Below are 20,456 nucleotides of genomic sequence, written 5' to 3'. Positions count from 1 at the left end.
AAATTTATAAGATTGTGAACGGCACGGATCGAGTGGAAAGTAGGAGGTTTTTTCCTGGATGGAGAGGTCAATTACTAGGGGACACGGGTTCAAGGGGTATAATCAAAAGAGATGTGTGAGGTACGTTTTCACACAAAGAGTGATGACTGCCTTGAATGTGCTGCTGGAGGAGCAGAAGACAATAGCAGCATTCAAGAAACACCTGGATGAATACAGGAATAAGAAGTATATCCAGAAATGGTGATAATCATGTCTCTTACAATGTATGCTCAGTACGGTATGTCATAAAACTGCTTGACTAATGTGTGCGCATGCCCAAATTTGGTTCTACCCCAGTCCCTGCAAGGAGGATTTTGCAGGGTCAACAGGACTGTTTTTTCTGCTGTTGTTTCCAGTATCTTGGTCACTGCCAGGTGGACTGTCCAGTTTCATTCTCTCGAGTAGTTTGATACAATTGAGTAGCTTAGTCGGTCATTTCACAGGACAGTTCAGAGTCAACCACATTACCAGACCAAAAAAGCATGGCAAATTTCCTTCCTTAAAAGGGAATCAGTAAACTATTTGAGTTTTATGATAATTGACTATCATGAGATCTTTAATTCCAGAGTTCCTGAATCCATCCATCTGCCAAGGTGGCATTTGTACCGATATCCCCAGAACATTACCTTGATCTCTGGATTACTGGTCTACTGACAAACGACTAGGCCATAGCCTTCTCTGTTAGTGTACAAAGTACTGGTCAAATCTTGAATTAAACAGGTGTTTGGTTTGGTCTTAGCTTTGGACAAGGACCTCAGTTTTACAGGGTATTGCCAAAGGTGACAAATTCATTCTTGGTTCTTACATTTCAAAAAAGTACATTTGCCATAATACCCTTTGAAACTTCTGAAGCTGTAAAAGGTATTACATAAACACTCAAATTCCTTTCAAAAACATTCCTAGATAGTAATGTCAATGAAGATACTCTCAAAACTCAGTTAGAAGAACAATTTAAAAAAGGGAAACTCAAGTACCAAAAGAGAAACAGCCATTAAAGAGCCAAAGAATACAAACCTCCCAAACTCGATTCCAGTAAATGCTACTCTTACAGTGAGGGTATTGTTGCTTTTGATGCAATAGAGAACAAGATGGGATTGAAATGTGATGCACATTTGCTTTAATGAGAGGTTGAGGAAGTTGAGCTAGATATCATTTGAAAAGAGATTTCAAGATAATGAATGGATACTTATAAAACATTATTTATTGTGGAGAATTTGAATACTACATGAAATAACTTCATAAAAGCTGGTATCCCATTACCAAATCACCCTTTATTTACACATGCATAATACTCAACATTGGTCCAGCTCCCTCAGAGCCAGCTCTCAGACTGACCAGAACCTCTGACACTCCTGTTTATTTACTTTTCTTTTTCTTGTAGGAGCAGGCCCAGGCTGCAGCAGTGGTGGTAACTGCCTGCCCAGCTGAAGACAGTCCAAATCGAAAGGAAAAACAAACACAAAAAAATGTAAACCAAAAGAACAAATGTCTTCCCTTGACAAGGGGAGAGAGAAATAAACTCTCCTCCTCAAAACCAGAATCCAACAGTAGCAGGAACACACTGAGTCAGTCCCCTAACCTGAGGAGATTCTAATCACCTGTTAATATATGTTAGCCAAGGCTCCCTGACTTGACCAGATTGGGGCTATTAATCAGGGAACTCAATCAATGAGGTCTGCCTGGTTGACCTTGTTACAATCAGTACAGGAGGGAACTAGGCAAAATACTCACTCAAAGTAACAAGCTTTAGGACTAGTCTACTGAGGAAGACTGTTGCAGGGCACAACAGAATGGGTTTGAGACAAAGGAATTAAGAATACATGAGAATATAAATACTTTTTCTTTATTTGTTCGCAGGATGTGGACGTTGTTGGCTCAGCCAGTATTTATTGCCCATCCCTAATTGCTCAGAGGGCATTTAAGGGGTAGCCACATTGCTGTGGGTCTGGAGTCACATGTAGACCAGGATAGGTACGGCAGATGTTCTTCCCCAAAGGATGTTAGTGAACAGGATTGTTTTTCCTGACAATCGACAATTGTTTCATGGTTATAAGCCTAGATTAGAGTGGCACTGGAAAAGCACAGCAGGTCAGGCAGCATTCGAGGAGCAGGAAAATCGACATTTCGGCGCATTGGTTGGTTGGCTCAGCTGGTTAGAGCGTGGTGCTAATAATGCCAAGGTGTGGGTTCAATCCCCACACTGACCAAGTGTAGGGCTGAGGTGGGCAAGCCAGCGATGTTTGCAGTGCCATGTCAGGGTTGGTGATTGCTCTTATTTCTTGTCTTACAAAGAGACAAGTTGATCACTGGCAAAAAAAAAGGGAACTCTCAAAATCTGACCAGCAATTGATAGTTTGATCTTTCAATAATTGTTTGGGTTTGTTAAGTCTGAAGACTTTTTCCTAAAATATTATGCATGGGAATTGAAAATTAAATAGCTCCTTAAGTGATACCAGCTGATAGTATATATCATACAGAGCTCAACATTCCAGGTTTTTGGTTCATCACATGATATGGCACACGCTGAATCATGACGAAGAAAAAGAAATATTTGCACGTCTCGTGCTCCGGTGTGCCAGTTAATACCATACTTCGGGGCAGATGCTTCAGGCGCTTCTTAGACTGGCTCATCCTATGCAGCAAACGCAAAAATAATCCCTCAAGGGTAGGTTCTCCCAAATATTTAAAAGCAGGTCCTTAACAAAGAAACTGGAGCTGTGGTCTCCGGCATACACACATGGAATGCAGAAAGTCATTTCACCTAAAACAGGCATGTTGCAAAATGATTGCTCCTTCCAAGCAGTGTGGTTGTATAACAACTACGTTTGCATGCACATTGTGAGATTATTCCTCATTACAAAAGAACTAGAGAATACATTGAATCCATAAAACGCGAGAGAAGTGGCCACTCATGCCACTGGATGAGATGATCATTGATCTGATAATCATCAACTCAACTTCTCTGCCTTTCCCCCAAAACCCTCGATTCCCTCACCGACTCAGAATCTTTCTGTCTCACATTTTGAATATACTTAGTGACAACAAGAATTCCACAGATTCATGACCCTTAAGACAGAAATTCCTCATTTGTGTCATAAATGGGTGACCACTTATTCTGAGATGATGCCCTCTGGACCTGGACTCTCCCACAAGAGGAAGCAACTTTCCATACCTACCCGGTCAAGTCCCCCAAGAATCTTGTGTGTTTCAGAAAGGTCACCTCTCATTCTTCTACATTCCAATGAGTACACGTTCAACATATTCTCCACATAAACAGTGCCTCCATACCGAGGAGCAGCCTCATGGCTGTCTCCAATGCCAGTATGAATGTATTGTATAGTTTTAGCAAAAGCTCCCTACTTCCATATTCAATTTCCTTTGAAATAACAGCCAACATTACATTTAAGTGGCACTAAGTTCAGACCTAGGTGGCAGTATTTATACTTGCATCAAACTGGTCAATTCAAGCCCCACTGCAGAACTCCAGTAATGCCCTCGTTTTATTGGTTTATGATTCTGGACTGACCATTTACACCACCTTTGGACCTTGCTCCTTTACCACTTCCTTTTCACTTGTCTATCACCTCTTTTGTCATTTCAACACTCTTGCCTTCCACCCCATCATGGATCTTGCCTTTTGTCCTTTCCATCTTTTCCCTTACCTGGGTATTTGCTTAAAAACTTGCAACATCTGCATTACTTTTTCCAGCTCAGATGAACTTGAAATGTTAACTTATTTTTCTCTCCCCTCCTGCTGCCACACTGCTGAGTATTTCCAGTGTTTATATAATAATAATTAGAACAGAGTAGGCCATTTGGCCCTCGATCCTGCTCTGCAATTCAACAGGATCATCCAACATTCCTTCTATTCATTTCCCTGCATTTCTACCTTAACCCTTGATTCCCAGAAGAATTGATCTGTCTCTACCCCACAGCTCTCTCTGGCAAGCAATTCCAAAGACTCATACCTCTCTGAAAGAAGAAATTCCTTCACGTCAGTCTGAAATCGGTGCCCCTCCATTTTCAGACTATTTCCTAGACTCCTCCTGGCAATTACTCTGTTTAGCTCCTTAAGTATCCTATATGTTTCAATGAGATTGCCTCTCATTCTTCTGAACTCTAGTGAGTACATTCACGAACTCCATGGGTGGCAAGGTGGTTCAGTGGTTAGCACTGCTTCCTGACAGCGTCAGGGACCCAGGTTCCACCCTCTGACGACCGTTGTATGCTCTGTCTGTGCGGATTTCCGCTGGGTGCTCAGTTTCCTCCAACAGTCATTGTCCATGCTAAATTGTCCAAAGCACCCAGGGATGTGCAGGCTAGGTGGAAAAGTCATGGGAAATGCAAGGTTACAGGGCTAGGGAAGTGGGGTGGGATGCTCTTTGGAGGGCTGTGGTGGGCTGAATGGCCTGCTTCCATGTTGTAAGAATTCTATAAGTAGAGTCCCAAACTGTTTAACATTTGCTTCTAAAATAATCTCTCCATACCAGAGATTATCCTATAATCTGGGTCATATTGTTTGAATTACTATCTTAGGATGAAATGTTAAACAGAATCCTTTTCTTCATCTCTCACATGGATTTTAAAATCCTATGCCACTTTTTTAAATAGACTTTTGTAGATGTCCTGAGCAATATTTATCCCCTGAGGAACACTTCCAAATGGATGAGCTGAGTTACTTAGTGGTTTGTGGGAGTGTGCCATGCACAAACTAGCTGTTCTATTTCCCTAAGACAGCAACAAAACTTCTAAATTGCTCCCTGCTCTAGAATCATGAACAGTGTTGTACAATTTAGGTTTTCTTGTTTGTTTGCAAAAAGCACAAAAAGAGGGCGCTGATGCAATTTCCCTCCATGCTATCCTTGCAACCTGGACAAAAGGACAAATGCAAGGCCTTTCACTTGAAACATTAACACTCAGGCAAGCATCTCAACGTCTATCCTGATGAAACTGGACAGCTAGCAGAGAAGATAATGACAGAAAATACTGCATTCAAGTATTCAGGCATTTGTCCTAATGGAGCAATAGTCCCTGCATTGGGGGGGCAGGTGTCTAGTAATCACAAGAATTGTAAAACTTATGTGAAGCCAAGGTGGAGAAGTTAACAAAATTAGCCTTACTATTCTGGCAAATAGTAAGCCAAACTTCATTTAACAGATCTTGTGGTCAACAACTCTCAAAACCAGATTGCATCTTTTTTCAGTCGTACCAATTCATCACCTCAGTTCAGTACAAATTTGGATGAACAGTTTTTATAGCTGGTAATATCATGGAAGCTCTTTCCATCAGGAATAAAAACTGAAATAATTCAATGTTTTATCCTTGGCAATTTATCAAGAAAGTACAATCTTCCACAATTTTAAAAACAATGCAATTTGTATTGTCGCTTTGAACAACATAATTTGTGAAGGTTCCCAAGACATTTGCAAAATTTGTCAGAGTTCTTTCTTCCCCACAGGAATCCAAAACAGTTTTAGGAACTTATTCCAAATATTGTTTTACAACTTGATTGAGGTCTGCATTCACACTATGATCCTGTGGTGAAGTGATTTTGCCTTTCATTGATCTTGCTGTCATAGCAGTGTGAATATGCAGAAAAGCCTGAAATGAAGGAGGCAGTTAATGCTGCTTTGTGCTCCAGGTAATTTGAACCCTCACATCCAATTCACACTCTGAGGTTAATACTGGTGTGTATTCTAAACCACTGCAATGAGGTTATAGAGTGAATGCATACTTCTTCAGAGGAACACGCAGGAAGCCTTTGAGTTGAGTGCCATGAGTAACCTCAAACATTCAGTGACTTTCAACAAAACTCTGATCAGTAAGAGCTCGATGGTAATTATAGAATTAAGTAAAGGTTACTGGACAAGAGAACTGCACCTTTAAGTTTCAAAAGGAATCAAAGTATTTGCTTTGGATGTCTCAAGTATTTTTGTGCCATTGAGATAATAGTTTGCGTTCTCAGTTTAGAAATCAATCAGACTTATATACCTCTTCTTCAACAGAATCTGCTACCATGTTAAGTTTGCAGCTCCTTAGCGCTGATAGCAGTTTATCTACAGTAGCTTGTTCTCCTTCTCTTTTCTGCCACTCTATCAAAGACTGATGAATCTGTTCTCGCATGTTGCGTGGATGTTTGTATTCGATCTGCTGAAGTAATGCTTCTTTGTGTCCCAGTTTTCTTGCGAACATCCGCCATTCATTTCCAAGTTCATTACAAATTATATTGAATGCAACATTCAGATTCCCTGGGGAAAAAAAAGAATTCAATGAAGCTAAGTTTTGAATTAAAGTCATGAACCTAAACTCAGTGTCAGGTGACAGTTTCTTAAATCATCCATAAAAGTAGCACTGGTGCAACAAAACACTAGATGTGCCCCTTGTCTTGTTCATCACAAAATCTTTAGTTATACTGTATAGCAATAAAGTACCTAACGTCAGTTCAGGCAGTATTTGAGCGGGAAATGGGACCTTGGTTTAATGTCTCATCAGTAAGGTGCTACTTTTGACAATGTACTACTCTATATGCACTAGAGTGTCAACTTTGAATTCTATGTTCAAGCCCTGGAGTGGGACTTGAACTCAAACCTTCTGACTTAGAGGTGAAATGTGCTACCAACTGAACCATGTACTCAATGACCTTTTCTGAAAGTTTTTAAAGTAACGTACCTCACCAACTACTTGTGGTAGCATGTTCCACATTCAAACCACTCACTCTCTATCTAGTAGCTTTGGATCCTGGTCCCAGGTTTTAGATTCTCCCCAAAATGAAAACATTTCCTAAAAATACTCCCTCTAACCCAAATATAATTCTGAGACAATATTACCAGCTTTCAGCTAAGTCTCTCCCTTTTACAAAGGAACATTCCCAATCTGTTCAATCTTTCTGTACTGGGGCTAACATCTTTGTAGGGCAGGCTGGAGAAAATCAGAGATCAAAATAGTTCAACACTTGGATATAAACAAGGATGAGTATTTTATAAGGGCTGTGACAGACCGGGAGCTAATGTTGGTCAGTCAGCACAACACAAGATGGGACGTAGCCAGATCTTAATCTGGATTCGTGCTGTACAGCATCTAAACAAATTACAGCAACAATGCAAAGCAAAACTGTTTGTACCAAGGCTACAGGGGAAGGCCAAGCTGAAGAACATCAGGTATGATTTGGTCAGAGTGGAGTGAAAGCCAATAGGCAAATCTGTGCAGAACAGTGGGACACATTCAAGAAGGAAATAGGAGGAGTACAGGGCCAACATGTTCCAATAAAGACAAAGGGTGGGACCATCAAATGCAGTGAACAATAGGTATTGACAGGTATACAAGATTGGATAAAGAGAAAAACAGAGATTTATGACAGATACCGAGGGTCCAAAACAACAGAAGCACTAGAGGAGTATAGAACTGAGAAGCAGAGGGGGATCTTCAATGGGAAATTAGAAGAGCAAAAAGGGACATGAAGGATAATGGCAGGTAAAATCAAGGAAAATTACAAGTTATTTCACCGGTACATTAAGAATAAACGATAACGAGGGAAAAAGTAGGACCCATTTAGGACCATGTTTGGTCATTTGTGCATGGGACCAGAGAATATGCGTAAGGGTCTAAATGAATACTTTATGTTGACATTCATCAATGAGAGGGATGATGTGGATAGAGAAATCAGGGAGAAAGACTGTATTATAATTGAAGAAATGAATATAAATATAGATAAATTTCTGAGTAGTCTGGTCAGCTTAAAAGTCCAAGGCCAGATGATGAAATGTATCTCAGGCTGTTGAGTGAGGTAAGGGAAGAAATAGGAGGACTGCCATCAATGATTTTCAATCCCTCTCTGACCACAGGTGGGGGTCAAAAACCTGCAGGACAGCTCATGAAGGGAGCAAGGGATAAACCAGAAAGTTACAGGCTGATCAGTCTCTCCTCAGTGTTGGGCAGCAATTCCAAGGGACAGAATTAAACTGTACTTGGAGAGGAAGGGATTAATCAAACGCAATCAGCATGGTTTTAATAAGTGGAAGTCATGCCTGACCAATGTGACTGAATCTTTCCAAGAGGTGACCAGGTGTGTAGATAGGGCAATGCTTTTGATGTAGTCTACATGGGCTTCAGCAAGGTTTTTGATAAGACTTGGGAGATTGATAGATTACTTACAGTGTGGAAACAGGCCCTTCGGCCCAACAAGTCCACACCGACCCGCCGAAGCACAACCCACCCAGACCTATTCCCCTACATTTACCCCTTCACCTAACACTACGGCAATTTAACATGGCCAATTCACCTGACCTGCACATCTTTGGATTGTGGGAGAAAACCGGAGCACCGGGAGGAAACCCACACAGACACGGGGAGAATGTGCAAACTCCACACAGAGAATCGCCTGAGGCAGGAATTGAACCCGGGTCTCTGGCGCTGTGAGGCAACAGTGCTAACCACTGTGCCACCGTGCCACCCACAAACGGAAGGTCCCACGGGATCCAAGGAAATTTGCCAAATCAGATCTGGAATTGGTTGAGTGGCAGGAAGCAGAGGGTGATGGTTAATGGCTGTTTTTGTGACTGGAAGTCTGGGTCCAGTGGGGTTCCACAAGGATGAATGTTGTAGTCCTTGCTGTTTATGGGATGACTGGGCCGCATAGTAACTCAGTGTAACTCCTCATAGTACCAAGGACCTGGGTTTGATTCCACTCTCGGGAGATTGAATGTGCGGAGTTTGCACATTCTCCCTGTGTCTGTGTGGCTTTCCTCTGTGTGCTCCAGTTTCCTCCCATAGTCCAAAGATTAGGTGAATTAGCCATGGAAAATTATCCATTGTATCCAGGGATGTGTAGGTTGGGTGGATTGGCCATGTTAAATGCGGTGTTATGGGATAGGGTAGAGGGGGTGGGTCTGGGTGGGATACATTTCTGACGGCTGTTGTGGACTTGATGGACAGAATGGCCTGTTTTCCCACTGTAGAATTCTCTGATTCTAGACTTGAATTTAGGATGATTGATCAGTAAGTTGATAGATGATATGAAAATTGGTGGGGTGATAAATAGTGAGAATAGCCTTAATTTTCAGGGTTAAAAATCACAGAACACCAGCTGATGAAGAGACAGCGCTCTAAAAGCTAGTGCTTCCAATTAAACCTGTTGGACTATAACCTGGTGTTGTGTGATTTTTAACTTTGTCCACCTCAGTCCAACATCAGCATCTCCAAATCATTAGTTTTCAGGATTATAGATAGGCTAGTCAGTGGCAAATGGAATTTAAGGCAGATAAGTGTGAGGTGATGTAGGACCCTGGAAAGCACAGAGACCTTGGTATACATGTCCACTGCTCCCTTAAGGTAGTGGGACAGGTAGATAAAGTGGTTAAGGCGGCATGTAGGATACACGAGTATAACAGCAGGGAGCTGGGCCGGGGTTTAAGAGCAGGGGGGTTTCGCTGTAACTCGATAACACATTGGTTAGGCTGCAGACAGAGCATGGTCTGCAGGGTCTAGAATCCATATTGTAGGCAGGATGTGATAACCGGAGAGGGTGCACAAGAGATTTGCCAGGGTGTTACCTGGGCTGAAGGGTTTTGGCTATGAAGAGTGATTGGAGAGATTGGGATTGTTTTCCTTGGATACTGAAGAGGGACATGATTGAGATGTATAAAATTAAGAGGGGCATAGACCGGAACAACTATTCCCCTTAGAACTTAGAACAATACAGCACAGTACAGGCCCTTCAGTACTTGATGTTATGCCAATCTTTTATCCTACTCTAAGATCAAGCTAACCGACATACCCTACATTTTACTATCATCCATATGTCTCTCCATGAGTCACTCAAATGTTCCTGATGTATCTGACTCCACTACCACCACTGGCAGTGCATTCCACGCACCTACCACTCTCTGTGTAAAGAACCTATCTCTGATACCTCCCCTATACCTTCCTCCAATCACCTTAAAATTATGTCCCCTTCTGATAGCCATTTCCATCATGGGAAAAAGTCTCTGGCTATCCACTCCATCTATGCATCTCATTGTCTTGTACACCTCTATCAAGTCGCCTCATCCTTCTTCGCTCCAATGAGAAAAGCTCTAGCTCACTTAACTTTTCTTCATAAGACATGCCCTCCAGTCCAGGCAGCATCCTGGTAAATCTCCTCTGCACTCTCTCTAAAGCTTCCACATCCTAACTGTAATGAGGCAAACTGAACTGAACACAATATTCCCCATTTAGTCTAATCAGGGCTTGACAGAGCTGCAGCATAGCCTCATGGCTCTTAAACTCGATCCCCTTGCTAATGAAAGCCCCCCCACACAATATACTTTCTTAAATGTCCTATCAACTTGGGTGGCAACTTTGAGGGACCTACAGACACAGACTCTTGTTAGATCAGGAGGCATAGATTTCAGGTAAGGGGCTGAAAAATTAAAGGAGATGTGAAGTAAAATATTTTCACCCAGATAGTGGTAGGAATCCGAAACTCAACGACTAAGAGTGGTAGAGGCAGAAATCCTGATAATGTTTAAGTTCTATTTGGATATATACTTGCGAGTCCTTCAGCCAAAGCACAACTGTTCAGTTCTCAGACCCTCCCGGTGCTTCAAACATACGTAAATAGCGTTGTATAAGTAAGAAATGCCTTGAGTTTGTTTGCTCTCCATACATAAAGACTCCATAGAACTGAACTGCTCTAGTGACTACGTATGAGAGAAAGAACTGCAAATGCCGGAATTCAAGGTAGACAGGCAGGAGGCTGGGAGAACACAGCAAGGCAGGCAGTATCAGGAGGGACAGGCAGGAGGCTGGGAGAACACAGCAAGGCAGGCAGCATCAGGAGGGAAAGGCAGGAGGCTGGGGGAACACAGCAAAGCAGGCAGCATCAGGAGGGAAAGGCAGGAGGCTGGGGGAACACAGCAAAGCAGGCAGCATCAGGAGGGACAGGCAGGAGGCTGGGGTAACACAGCAAGCCAGCAGTATCAGGAGGGACAGGCAGGAGGCTGGGAGAACACAGCAAGCCAGGCAGCATCAGGAGGGACAGGCAGGAGGATGGGGGAACACAGCAAGGCAGGGACGTCTGGAGAGGAAAAAAAGGAGAGTTTGGAGGCCCTGGTCATGGTGGATGGAGGTGTAGAGGGATTGGATATCCATGGTGAAGATGAGGCATTAGGGGCCGGGGAAACGGAAGTCTTGGAGGAGGTGGAGGGCGTGGGTGGTATCTCGAACATATGTGTGGAGTTCCTGGACTAGGGGGGATAGGACAGTGTCGAGGTAGGTAGAGATGAGTTCAGTGGGGCAGGAGCATGCTGAGACAATGGGTCGGCCAGGGTGGTCAGGCTTGTGGATCTTGGGGAGGAGGTAGAACCGGTCAGTGCGAGGTTCATGGAATATGAGGTTGGAAGCTGTGGGTGGGAGATCTCCTGAGGTGATGAGGTTCTGTATGGACTGGGAGATGATGGTTTGGTGATGGGGGGGTGGGGTCGGGGGTGTGCTGGGTTGGGGTTGGGGTCAGGGGGGTTGGGGTCGGGAGGGCGGGGTTGTCAGGGGTGGGGTGTTGTGGGTGGGGGGTGTTGGGGGTGTGGGGAGGGTCGGGGAGTGGGGGGGTCGGGGGGTGGGGTGTTAGGGTTTGGGGGGGTGGGGGGGAGGAGGTGTCAGGGGGTGAGGGTGTCAGGGGGTGAGGGTGTCAGGGTTTGGGGGGGTGGGGGTGTGGGGGAGGAGGTGTCAGGGGGTGAGGGTGTCGGGGGGTGGGGTGTCAGGGTTTGGGGGGGTGGGGGTGTGGGGGAGGAGGTGTCAGGGGGTGAGGGTGTCGGGGGGGTGGGGTGTCAGGGTTTGGGGGGTGGGGGTGTTGCTCCTGCCCAGTGCTGACCTCTGCCCCCTGACCTCTGACCTGCCCCCTGCCCGTTGCTGCGGTTACCGGAGTCTGCCTGCGGCTCCTGGCCCCGCTGCTGGAAGGCGCCCAGCTGCTGCTGCAGGTCATGGCGCTGTATTGCTGAGAGGAGGCCGCTCAGGGTGTCCGTGTTGTCGGGGCCCAGCAGGTTGAGCTCCTCGAGCTGCTGGAAGAGCTGCAGGCCGCTGGCGATCACCTCGAGCCGCCTCTTCCCGATCATCTCCCGGCAAAGGAACTTGAGCGAATCCACATTGTCCCGGCTCAGGCTCTGGGAGATCTTGTTCAACAGCGCGGCAAAGCGCATCGCCGCGAGCCGGCCCTCAGCCTCCATCACCTCCCGCCCGGGACAACAACACACTCGAGGCCGCAGGCTCCCGCCAAAGCCCCGGCCCACCCCGGGAGGTAACAACAAAATGGCGCCGCACCGACCTCTTCCGGGGGCTCCGACTCCCAACAGAGCGCTACCAGCGGCCCGGAGGACGCACCGCACCCCCTCCAGCGGCTCGGAGGACGCACCGCACCCCCTCCAGCGGCCCGGAGGACGCACTGCACCCCCTTCAGCGGCCCGGAGGACACATTGCACCCCCTCCAGCGGCCCGGAGGACACATTGCACCCCCTCCAGCGGCGCGGAGGACACATTGCACCCCCTCCAGCGGCCCGGAGGACACATTGCACTCCCTCCAGAGGCCCGGAGGACATATTGCACCCCCTCCAGCGGCCCGGAGGACACATTGCACCCCCTCCAGCGGCCCGGAGGACACATTGCACCCCCTCCAGCGGCCCGGAGGACACATTGCACCCCCTCCAGAGGCCCGGAGGACATATTGCACCCCCTCCAGCGGCCCGGAGGACACATTGCACCCCCTCTAGCGGCCCGGAGGACACATTGCACCCCCTCCAGACGCCCGGAGGACATATTGCACCCCCTCCAGCGGCCCGGAGGACACATTGCACCCCCTCTAGCGGCCCGGAGGACACATTGCACCCCCTCCAGCGGCCCGGAGGACACATTGCACCCCCTCTAGCGGCCCGGAGGACGCACCGCACCCCCTCCAGCGGCCCGGAGGACACATTGCACCCCCTCTAGCGGCCCGGAGGACGCACCGCACCCCCTCCAGCGGCCCGGAGGACACATTGCACCCCCTCCTGAGACTCGGTCCAGCCCGTCCATGCCGACCAGATATCCCAACCCAATCTAGTCCCACCTGGCAGCACCCGGCCCATATCCCTCCAAACCCTTCCTATTCATATACCCTTCCATATGCCTTTTAAATGTTGTAATTGTACCAGCCTCCACCACATCCTCTGGCAGCTCATTCCATACACGTACCACCCTCTGTGTGAAAAGAGTTGCCCCTTAGGTCTCTTTTATATCTTTCCCCTCTCACCCTAAACCTATTGTCTCTGGTTCTGGATTCCCCAACCCCAGGGAAAAGACTTTGCCTATTTATTCTATCCATGTCCCTCATGATTTTGTAAACCTCTATAAGGTCACCCCTCAGCCTCTGACGCTCCAGGGAAAACAGCCCCAGCCTGTTCAGCCTCTCCCTATAGCTCAAATCCTCCAACCCTAGCACCATCCTTGTAAATCTTTTCTGAACCCTTTCAAGTTTCACAACATCTGTCCGATAGGAAGGAGACCAGAATTGCACACAATATTCCAACAGTGGCCTAACCAATGTCCTGTACAGCCGCAACATGACCTCCCAACTCCTGTACTCAATGCTCTGACTAATAAAGGAAAGCATACCAAATGCCTTCTTCACTATCCTATCTACCTGCAACTCCACTTTCAAGGAGCTATGAACCTGTACTCCAAGGTCTCTTTGTTCAGCAACACTCCCTAAGACCTTACCATTAAGTGTATAAGTCCTGCTAAGATTTGTTTTCCCAAAATACAGCACCTCGCATTTATCTGAATTAAACTCTATCTGCCACTCCTTAGCCCATTGGCCCATCTGATCAAGATCCTGTTGTAATCTGAGGTAACCCTCTTCGCTGTCCACTACACCTCCAATTTTGGTATCACCTGCAAACTTACTAACAGTAACTCTTATGTTCGCATCCAAATCATTTATGTAAATAACAATAAGTAGAGGACCCATCCTGGACTGGAGAATTGCATGTGAGACAATCTGTTTTACTGAATTTGCCTCTGCCAATAGCGTGTTTATGGGATATTACTATATTGGAACAGTTGCTGTTTAGTAGTTAAATAATCTTTTCTTCAGTAAAGTTTTCCAATTCAGTTAAGGTATTCCAAGTTCTTTGTTTTGTATTTTAACTGTCATGTATGAATGAAGTGTGATTTGCTTCACCAATCGAATTGCATAAGTTTTTTTAAAACCTCTGATCTGTACATCCTGGGTGACTATGATCTGCCTGTACTGCTTGTAAACAAAGCTTTTCATTGTACTTTCGGTACACATGACAATAAATCAATCAATCAATCAGCTTATGTGGAGAGGACACAGAGTTAACGTTTCAAGTCCTGTGACCATTCTTTGGAACTGAAAATATTGTATCATGTTCAGAAGATACAAAAGATTTTTTAAAGCATAACAAGTCTTATCTAGTTGTTGTGGTCTGTTCGCCGAGCTGGGAATTTGTGTTGCAGACGTTTCGTCCCCTGTCTAGGTGACATCCTCCGTGCTTGGGAGCCTCCTGTGAAGCGCTTCTGTGATGTTTCCACCGGCATTTATAGTGATTTGTCTCTGCCGCTTCCGGTTGTCAGTTCCAGATTCAAACCACTACAAATGCCGGATGAAAGATCAAGAAGCGCTTCACAGGAGGCTCCCAAGCACTGAGGATGTCACCTAGACAGGGGATGAAACCTCTGCAACACAAATTCCCAGCTCGACGAACACAACCACAACAACGAGCACCCGAGCTACAAATCTTCTCCCAAACTTTGAAGTTTTATGTAGTGCTGATCAGTAACAGCTTAACCTCTGGCCTGTAAAAATAATTTTATGATTCTAAATTGTTACCATTATGGTAAAAATTATGATAAAAGTCTCTTAAATCTAATAAAATGTAAAGATTGTTTATGGTATTTCAACCTCTGATGTAATATGCCCAATCTTTAACTTGTGCTCAGTAAAATTTACACAAAGGAGTGCATTTATTTCTGGTTTAGTGTTTGTGGGAACCCTTCAATGTGATTGGTTGCTTTCCCTGCTTTAATGGTTTCTCTGATGCCTGGAGATATCCTTGCCCTTGCTCCAAGCTCAGGCAGCCATCAGAAGAGGGAAAAGCCACACCGCAGAGATCAGTGGAACCGTGTGTGCAGATTTTATCGAGGACAGCATTGAGCATTGTCACCTTGCAGCTGACTGTGAGCCAGAGGTAGCCACAAACTGGAGATACTGAAAACATTTGCAAATGTGTTGCTGGTCAAAGCACAGCAGGTTAGGCAGCATCTCAGGAATAGAGAATTCGACGTTTCGAGCATAAGCCCTCCTGATGAAGGGCTTATGCTCGAAACGTCGAATTCTCTATTCCTGAGATGCTGCCTAACCTGCTGTGCTTTGACCAGCAACACATTTGCAGCTGTGATCTCCAGCATCTGCAGACCTCATTTTTTACATACTGAAAACATTCCGGAGTAAAAGCAGCATCTGTGAGGACGGACACTAATCACGATTTGGAAAGCGTATTCATTGGAAAATTGAAAAACTAAATAAATTCAAGACAAACAAAGTGGAGATTTTGCAAAAAAGACCAAGCATTCTGACTGTAGCTGAAAGACACACACCTTGACAAAGCTTGTCATTTTTAACTCATCATCTCTCTTTGCAAGAAATACCAAAATAAAAACAAAACAACATTTGTACAGTATGAGAGAAGGTCTCTGATTGATAGAAAGACTAGCATGGAGAATCCACCAGTTATTGATGATTGACAGTTAACTGCTAGATTTGTTTACATTTTTATACCAAGCAGGTCGACTCTGATTCATCAAAGTAATGCCCTAAGAAATAAACCAGTGAATTATGTACAGCTGAAACTGGTGAAATGTGTGTGATTTTTATTTCTGTGAAGAACCATTTAAAACATAAAAATATTAGCATATGTAGCTTTCAGTAGATGCAGGTGCATTACACTGCATCCCAACTTTTGTTTTTATTTTTCATTCAAAGGATATGGGCATCACTGGCCAGACCAGCGTTTAATGCCCATCCCTAATTATTCAGAGGGCAGCTAACAGTCAACCAGACTGTTGTGGGTCTGGAGTCATGTGGTGACCAGACCAGGTAAGGATGGCATTTTCATTCAGGATATTAGTGAGCCAGATGTATTTTTCCTGCCAACTGATAACAGTTTCATGGTCACCATTAGACTCTTAATTCCATTTTTTTTCTTGAATTCAAAATCTAACATTTGGCATTGGCAACGTGAACCTATGTCCTCAGACCATTACCTGGGTCCTCAGACCATTACCTGGGTCCCTGCATTAATAGTTTTGTGTTCAGGTTGTTTTCCTTTACATTGGCATTTTTTGTGAATTGTTCTGATGAATATAACACAGCTTGAACAATCTTATTGGGATTGAACTATAGACCCCCTAATAGTCAGCAGGAAATTGAGAAAGAAATTTGTAAGGAGATCTCAGCTATCTGTAAGAATAATAGTAGGGGATTTTAACTTTCCAAACATAGATTGGGACTGCCATAGTAATACGGGCTTGGATGGAGATGAATTGTGTACAAGAAAACTTTCTGATTCAGAGTGTGGATGTACCTACTAGAGAAGGTGCAAAACTTGACCTACTCCTGGGAAATAAGGCAGGGCAGGTAACTGAGGTGTTAGTGAGAGAGCTCCTTGGGGCCAGTGACCATAATTCTATTAGTTTCAAAATAGTGATGGAAAAGATAGACCAGATCCAAAAGTTTAAGTTCTAGATTGGAAAAAGGTCAATTTTGATGGTATTAGGCAAAATCTTTCAAAAGTTGATTAGGGGCAGATATTCACGGGTGAAAGGATGGCTGGAAAATGGGAAGCCATCAAAAATGAGATGAGAGTCCAGAGACAGTATGTCCTTTTAGGGTGAAGGGCAAGGCTGGTAGATGTAGGGAATACTGCATGACGAGAGAAATTTGAGGTTCCGATCAAGAATAATAAGGAAGCATATATCAGGTATAGACAGCAGGGATCGAGTGAATCCTGAGAAGAGTATAAAGGCAGTAGGAGAATGCTTAAGAGCGAAATCAGGAGGGCAAAACGGGGACATGAGATAGCTTTGGCAAAAGGGTTAAGGCGAACCCAAAGGGATTTTATAAATTAATTAAGGACAAAAGGGTAACTAGGGAGAGAATAGGGCCCCTCAAAGATCAAGGTGGCTTTTGTGTGGAGTCATAGGAGATGGGGGAGATACAAAATGATTATTTTGCATCAGTATTTACTGTGGAAAAGGACATGGAAGATAGAAAACATGGGGAAATAAATAGTGAAATCTTGAAAAATGTCCATATTACAGAGGAAGAGGTAATGTATGTCTTAAAACGCATAAAGGTGGATAAATCCCCAAGACCTGATGAGATGTACCCTAGAACTCTGTGGGAAGCTAGAGAAGTGATTGCTGGGCCTCTTGCTAAGATATTTGTATCATTGATAGTCACAGGTGAGATGCCAGAAGACAGGAAGTTGGCTAACGTGGTGCCACTATTTGAGAAGGGAGGTAAAGAAAAGCTGGGGAACTATAGACCAGGGAGCCTGACGTCAGCGGTGGACAAGTTGTTGGAGGGAATCCTGAGGGACAGGATGTATACATATTTGGAAAGGCAAGGACTGACTAGGAATAATCAAATGGCTTTGTGCGTGGGAAATCGGATACAAAGAAAATTCATGGGAATGGTTACAAGGAAGAGGAACCCCAGTTATGTAAACTGATTGGAGAAGCTGCTGCTTTTTCCCTGTGAGAGATGTTCATGGAAACATAGTAAGTAGGAGCATGAATAGGCCATTCAGCCTTTTGAACCTGCTCCTCCATTCAATAGGATTATGGCTGCTCATCCAAGTCATCCCATGTTCCCACTTTTCCCCCATATCCTTTGATCCCTTTAGCCTCAAGAGCCACATCTTACTTCTTCCTGAAAACATGCGATGTTTTGGCATCAAGCACTTTCTACGGCAAAGAATTACACCACTCTCCTTGTTGGATTTCTCCTGGTCTCAGTCCGAAATGGTCTATCTCTAACCCTTAACCAATGACCCCAGCCCTGCTTCAACTTTATGAGGTCTCAGGTAGATATGGAGAAGTTGTTCCTGTTGGCAGGAGAAATGAGAATGAGAGGACGTGGTTTTAATGGGAATGGCAAAAGATCATAGATGATTTGAGGAAATGTTTATTAATGTAGTGGATAGTTCGGATTTGAAATGCACAGCCTGAGCGTGTGACAAAGACAGAGTCAATGCGTCTTTCAAAATCATACGGAATTATTAGCTAAAGGGAAAAAAAATACAGGACTATGGACAAAAAGTGGGAGAATGAGATGATGAATTTCAATTGAATTTATTATCACGTGTACCGAGGTACAGTGAAAAGCTTTGTCTAGTGAGCGATACAGGCCGATCACAGAGTTAAGTAGCATTGATAAGTAGATAATAGGTAAACAGCAGCAACAACAAAAACACAGGGACAGGCGAATGTTAAGAGTTTGAGAGTCCATTCAATATTCTAACAACAGTAGGGTAGAAACTGTTTCGAAACCGGCTGGTGCGTGTGTTCAGGCTTCGGTACCTTCTCCCCAATGGTAGAGTTTGTAGAAAAACATTACCAGGGTGGGATGGATCTTTGAGAATGCTGGCGGCCTTTCCCTGACAGCGGGCCTGGGAGATGGAGTCTATAGATGGGAGGTTGGCCTTTGTGATTGTCCAGGCCGAGTTCACCACTCTCTGTAACCGTCTCCGATCCTGAATGGTACAGTTGCCATACCAGGTAGTGATACATCCAGACAGAATGCTCTCGATGGCGCACCTATAAAAGTTGGCAAGGGTATTCACCATCATGGCAAATCTCCTCAGCTGCCTGAGGAAGAAGTTGGGCGTTTGTAACCAGTGCGTCCACATGAAGATCCAAGAAAGCCTGTTGTGAATGACCACTCCCAGGAGCTTGACACTCTCCACTCATTCCACCTTTGTGCTATTAATGCATAGGGGGGCATGAATAACATCCTGCTGAAAGTCAATAATGAGTTCCTTGGTTTTGCCAGCATTGAGAGCTGGGTTGTTCTCAGTGCACCATTTTTCCAGGTCTTCCACCTGCCGTCTGTAGTCTTTTTCGTCGCCATCTGAGATTCAACCGACTATGGTGGTGTCATCAGTGAACTTGTAAATGGCATTAGTCTGGTAATTGGTGACACAGTCATGGTATACAGTGAGTACAGTAGGGGGTTGAGTACGCACTCCTGGAGGGGCTCCAGTGTTGAGTGTTATTGAGGATGAAATATTGTCCCCAACCTTCTCTGATTGTGGCCTGTGGGTCAGGAAACTGAGGATCCAGTTGCAGAGAGTGGGGCTTAGTCCGGCATCACTAAGTTTAGTAATCAGTCTTGAGGGGATAATAGTGTTGAAGGCTGAACTGTAGCCAATGAGTAGGATTCTTACGTAGCTGTTCTTGGTGTCAAGATGTTCTAGGGAGGAGTGAAGGGCAAGTGACATGGCATCTGACATGGATCTGTTGGTCCGATAGGCAAATTGGAGTGGGTCAAGAGTAGTGGGGAGGCTGGAGTTGATTAATGCCATGACCAGCCTTTCAAAGCACTTTATGCCCACTGAAGTTACGGCCACTGTGCGGGAGTCATTGAGACATGCTGCATGAGCCTTCTTAGGCACAGGGATGATGTTGGCCTCTTGAAACAGGCAGGGACAGTGGCCTGCTGCAGGGAGAGGTTGGAGATGTCTGAGAAGATCTCTGCCAGTTGATCTGCACATGCTCTGAGTGCACGGCCTGGTACACCATCTGGTCCCATCACTTTCCTTGGATTCACATGAAGGAAAACTGATCTGACCTCTGATGCAGTGACTGTTGGGATAGGTTCATCGGGACTTTTTGGAATAGGTATTACCTCTCCGCCAAAATTCTGCTCAAAGCGAGAGTAGAAGGTGTTGAAATGATCTGGGAAGGATGTGTCATCATCTGCTATCTTGCACTGCCTCTTTTTAGAACCTGTGATGTCATTCAGTTCTTGCCGGGTGTCTGCCTGGGTCTCTAGTTTGGATCAGGATTGGTCCTTGGCTGTCTTAATGGCTCTGCAAAGGTCATACTTGGATTCTTTATATTTGAGTGGGAATGGATGGGTTGAGCCAGGTTTCTGTGAAGGAGAGTGCACGGTAATCCTGATCTGAAGGCCTCAAGCCTGGTTTTTAGCAGGTTCTGTATGTCCTGATTCATCCAGGGTTTCCTGTTGGGGAACACCCGGATTGACTTCCTTGATGTGCAGTCCTCCGCACACTTGCTGATAAAATCTGTGACGGTGATGCCGTACTCGTCCAAGGTACCTGCGGCCTGTTTGGACACGGCCCACTCAGCCGTTTCCAGACAGCACTGGA

The 20,456-nt window shown here is 45.1% G+C and overlaps 1 protein-coding gene and 1 non-coding gene across 2 annotated transcripts; one reads left to right on the top strand and one right to left on the bottom strand.

The window, feature by feature from the left end:
• Nucleotides 1–1,222: 1,222 nt before the first annotated feature.
• fadd (Fas (tnfrsf6)-associated via death domain) lies at nucleotides 1,223–12,345 on the bottom strand. Its single transcript, XM_060839128.1, has 2 exons — nucleotides 11,930–12,345; nucleotides 1,223–6,287 (listed from the first exon to the last, which is right to left on the bottom strand). The coding sequence occupies exons 1-2, from the start codon at nucleotides 12,231–12,233 to the stop codon at nucleotides 6,013–6,015; spliced, it is 579 nt and encodes a 192-aa protein (XP_060695111.1). The 5' UTR covers nucleotides 12,234–12,345; the 3' UTR covers nucleotides 1,223–6,012.
• On the top strand, nucleotides 2,174–2,246 carry trnai-aau (transfer RNA isoleucine (anticodon AAU)). Its single transcript has one exon. It is a non-coding gene; the product is annotated as a tRNA-Ile (tRNA).
• Nucleotides 12,346–20,456: the final 8,111 nt, after the last annotated feature.

This window comes from Hemiscyllium ocellatum, chromosome 18 (assembly GCF_020745735.1).
Source record: "Hemiscyllium ocellatum isolate sHemOce1 chromosome 18, sHemOce1.pat.X.cur, whole genome shotgun sequence".
NCBI classification, from domain to species: domain Eukaryota; kingdom Metazoa; phylum Chordata; class Chondrichthyes; order Orectolobiformes; family Hemiscylliidae; genus Hemiscyllium; species Hemiscyllium ocellatum.
Note: the sequence above shows the minus strand (reverse complement) of the source record. Positions and strands in the feature narration are given on the sequence as shown.